General features: G+C 39.8%; 1 protein-coding gene across 1 annotated transcript; it reads left to right on the top strand.

Annotated features, from left to right (window-relative positions):
* Positions 1-319: 319 nt before the first annotated feature.
* On the top strand, positions 320-4,462 carry LOC146166663 (uncharacterized). Its single transcript, XM_083389189.1, has 5 exons — positions 320-428; positions 823-1,005; positions 1,908-2,030; positions 2,997-3,255; positions 3,682-4,462. Exons 1-5 carry the CDS (start codon positions 372-374, stop codon positions 3,774-3,776), a joined length of 717 nt encoding a protein of 238 aa, XP_083245315.1. The 5' UTR covers positions 320-371; the 3' UTR covers positions 3,777-4,462.
* The last annotated feature ends 402 nt before the right edge of the window (positions 4,463-4,864 follow it).

A 4,864-nucleotide genomic window follows, 5' to 3' on the forward strand; every position in this document is an offset into this window, starting at 1 on the left:
AGTTTTATTTGTTTGTCTCCCGAGATAATGTATCGACAAATTTCCGCTGACTTTGGTCTGCCTTGCAAGTTACTTTGGACGCCCAGTATCCAACTTAGTTCAGTATTTTTAAATGTTTATTGGAAAAATGATTTCCTATTGTCTGTTTCTAGCATTTTGCATAGATGTTACTACTTACCGATGCATATAGTTTCAGTAAAGAGGTATATTCAAATATTTAAATAGGTTTACAGTTCTAAAAAACTTACTGTTATTATTGTTTGTAATAAAAGTTGTTCATTTTTAGTAATATAACAATCTATTTTTTTACGTTTTTTGCAGTACAATAGCAGGTAATTTCGATTTGAAAGGCGAAATAAAGTTCATTAAGGATGTTTAAACTCAGCATTTACGTTTTCACCACTGCAATTTTGTTTGCAGAAGGAGTGGTAAGTATAGATATAGACCCTTACTGACAAATCAAAAACAAAACAAAATAAAGGTATTAATTACTGCATGAGATGTAACATGATATTGCTAGATTCACAAAAGTCTGGAGATGTACAGGTTGGATTGTTTTTACTGGTTTAATCTCTCTCCACCACCCAAGTTTTGTTTGCGCTTTCGTGCCAGCAAAACATTTATACGTCACATGTTTTCTTTTTGTGGCAAACTAGACTGACGTAAGGCTTACGCGAAAAAAATGAATACAACTAACTTTACGCGCGCGGTAAAAGCAAATAAATTGCAAAATATTTCCTCGTTTTGTAAGCACGAACAACGCTCTCGCTTAAATGTAAGGAGTGCAAAAAGAGTTTCAAAGGAGCATCTTTTTTGACGCAGATTGATATCGTTCGCGACCGGATTGAGGCACTTCCGCATGGTGGCGGTAAATGGTACAACGAGCTGAATGGCACGGTCGAGTGGGAACCAATGGTGCATGACGGCCAGGATGTCTTGAAGTTCACCTTGGTTGGAAGCGATACTGGTTACGTCTCAGTGGCCATATCTGTGGACACGCTAATGGTAGGTAACAGCTAAACACAACATCGGGGTTGGTTGTTTTATAAAAGCCACCGTAGCAGGGGTTCCTAACCTTTTTTACACCGTGCCCCCTGGTTTAAACAGTAACCGGTAGTTCGAATTATAAAATAGTATAAATACAACACACATAACTTTCATCATAGTTCCTTTTTTAGCAGGGGTAGCAAATTTTAAAATATTAATATTAATAAATCTAAAAAGTAAAATAAAGAAGGTAAACTCAAGATCAAGATGTAGCTTATTGCTGTACTGATATTTTTATTAAATTTTAATTTATTTCTTTTGTTACAGTAGAGCATACTTAGAGATAATAAATTAAAAAAAATATTATTTTCAGATTTTTTCATGGTCCCCATAAAAAAGGCCCATGGCCCCCAAATATGGAACCCCTGCACTATAGCATTCTAATCTGGACATATAGATTTTTGTGTGATTTGTTACACAAAGCGCCGAAAATCCGCTTCGTCCTAGCAGTTCACTAGCTTTAGCCGCGTGGTTAATACAACATAGTATAAATATAACATACGTGCTTTGTTTGTTTACACAATGCACGGATCTGTAATGTAGCTTGATAATAAATTGCAAAGCCAAAAAGGTCGAGTAGATTGACATCATCCTAATTTAAACATTTCATCTTAATTAAGACGTTTCGAACTTGTATCATCTTCAGTTAATCTGACTAAGAAGTGATTCAAGCATCACTTATATAAGGTGGGACACAATTATTATCAGTCTAAGTTTCTATAGTTAGAGCATTATTTAACACCTTCTTGTGTTGAAAAGGTACAGCGGTGTTAATAAGGTGTCAACGTTCAGGGCTGCAGCCTTGGATAGATAATGTGCTTTGTTGCCTTTACAAACAACGCTGTTGCTCACATGTTTAGGGTGTCCTTCCTAATGCTTCCGACGACTGCTACTACTGTTCGCGACAAAATTCAACGTCTGACGTCATCACTATTACGTCGGCCTACCTTATCGCACACGGACGACCTGTTATCGTCGGAGAGGTGGGTATACAGCTAAATGTTTTTATTTTGTTTCGATGAACCGATAAATACTTTATTTTAGTGTTGAAATGAAACTCTCGGCGTTTTAAATAAAAACTCTCGGCGTTTGCGTGAGTGAGTAAGTGCGTCATTGGGTAAGTATTTGAGTGCGTTAGTGCGTAAGTGCGACAATTTGTGAGGGAGTAAGTACGTGTGTGTTAGTAAGTGCGTGTAAGTGTGTAACTGCGTGAGTGCGTGAGTGCGTGAGTGCGTGAGTGCGTGAGTGCGTGAGTGAGTGCGTGAGAGCGTGAGTGCGTGAGTGCGTGAGTGCGTGAGTGCGTAAGTTCGTGAGTGCGTGAGTGAGTGAGTGAGTGCGACAATTTGTGAGGGAGTAAGTACGTGTGTGTTAGTAAGTTCGTGTAAGTGTAAGTGTGTAAATGTGTGAGTGCGTGAGTGCGTGAGTGCGTGAGTGCGTGAGTGCGTGAGTGCGTTAGTGCGTTAGTGCGTTAGTGCGTAAGTGCGACAATTTGTGAGGGAGTAAGTACGTGTGTGTTAGTAAGTGCGTGTAAATGTGTAAGTGTGTAAGTGCGTGAGTGCGTGAGTGCGTTAGTGGGTAAGTTCGTGAGTGCGTGAGTGTGTGAGTGCGTTAGTGCGCGAGTGCGTGGGTGTTTTAATGCGTGAATGCGCGAGTGAGTGCGTGAGTGCGTGAGTGCGTGAGTGCGTGAGTGTGTGAGTGCGTGAGTGCGTGAGGGCGTAAGTTCGTGAGTGCGTGAGTGTGTGAGTGCGTTAGTGCGTGTTTTAATGCGTGAATGCGTGAGTGCGCTAATTTGTAAAGGCGTTGAAAGGTATTTGTGTTGGTGCGCCAATCCGTAGGGTGTAAATGTAGAAACGCCAACTCTTGAGTACGTAAGTGCGTAAATGCATGAGTGCGTAAGTGCGTCAATTCGTGAAACAATCTCCGCAACGCTTTGCTTTCTGCTTTACCAGGTTGTGGGGAACTACAGTGTGAGCACAGGGGTCGCCAACGGCGAGATCATGTGCTCCTTCCTGCGTCCAATCAGTGTCACCAAGAACGTGTCAAATGTTATGACGACTTGGGATGTTGCAGCTACCAAGTACAACCTGCTCTTTGCCCAAGGGGCGGTGACTGATGACGGGGCGCTGATCTATCACGGCTCCGACGGGTGGGCCGTTACCAACGGCACCTTTAACCTGACAGATTCGAGCAGCTACAGACAACCTGCAAGTAAGTTTGAGCAGTTTCGGCAAAACTGATCTTAGAAATTTCTGATATTATTGGATCGTTCTTAACCGTAATTTATTTCGGTATACATAACTTAACCAAAGCAAATTTCGCCTGATTCTCCCCGCAAAATATTACCTTTTTTACTTTAAGAGATAAACTACAGAACGTTTAAACAAGAAAGCGTAACGTTTAAGAAACAAATAAGAAAAATAATATATCAACGAATATTAGAGTGAACGCTACACGTTTGATCTGTTGGAATATCGTTTAATTAATGTCTGTTTTGAACAAAATAATATTTTAATTTTACACCTGATATAGTATATTCTCCACTTGTCACACGGATTATCTAAAACTCCTTAGGGAATCCAACAAATTTTGGGCATTACGAAACTTAACAGCAAAGTTAAACGTTGTTTTTTTCAGCAACGACCATGATGACCACCACATCATCAGCTACAGCAATCCAGTGCAGTTTGGTCATGATGTGTATCGCTCTTCTCAACATTATGTTCGTCTAAATCGGATAAAGTGGACGAACCTATTCAGGAATTGGCTTTTTCTTGATGTACCTCCATTTATGTGCTAACTTTGTAACCCGTTTTAGACGTATTAACTTTTTAACGGTCAACATTCACTCCTATTCTGGAAAATTCTGTGTGCAACGTGTACTGTTCATTCACCCATGTTCTGTGGCTGGTATAATCGCGCTCGGTTTTGAGTTTGTTTGTTCCTAATGACTGGTGCCCCAACGTGTTTTAGTATAAGCGTTTGTCGCGATGAATTCTGTGCATTTTGACTTTGCCATTGACAAGGAACTCTGACTATGCAACTGCATTTGCATATGATATGAAGTCAATTGCCTTTCAAAATAAATTGCCACGTATTCGCAGTTTGTAACAACATACTTACACCTTAACCTGGGGTTATACATCTTAACCTGGGGTTATAGGCTACATCTTAACTGGGGTATGAAGTTTAAATGGCGGTTATACACTTTAATCCGGGGTTGTATACTTAACCTGCCGGGGTTATACACTTTAACCTTGGGTCATACACCTTAGCCTGGTGTTATAGGCTACACTTTAATCTGGGGTTGTACACCTTAATCTGGGGTTATATTACTTTAGCGGCTTTTTCTTTACGAATGACAGTTTTGCTAAGACAATTCCGGGTTACTCCTGCTAAATGTGCTTTTAATTGGGTTTATTGTGGCCCTTTTAATTGAATTTACTGTTTAGTCAAGTAATATTTCCTGAAATGATATTTGTCACATAGTTTATCCCATCTTTTAGGTATATCTTTCCAAATTTTAAATGTTACCGCAATAGCGCCCGTCACAAGAAACCTCCAAACTACTAATACACACTAAACGGAAGTGACAAAGAATTTATCCATCGACAATCATTGACAGTGCGGGTATAAATCAATACCACCGAAGGTTTTCTAGCTAATCTTTAACTTATACAACAAGCTGCAACAATGCCGATATCAAGAAGGACTTTAACACAAAACACATTTACTTAAGCAACATGAGGTGGTTTGGTTGGCTGTGTAGGTTTAGCAAACTTATATGGTTAATTTAGGTTAAGATTGGGAGAACAGTTTG

The sequence above is a fragment of the Ascidiella aspersa genome, chromosome 1 (genome assembly GCF_963924565.1).
Source record: "Ascidiella aspersa chromosome 1, kaAscAspe10.2, whole genome shotgun sequence".
NCBI lineage: Eukaryota > Metazoa > Chordata > Ascidiacea > Phlebobranchia > Ascidiidae > Ascidiella > Ascidiella aspersa.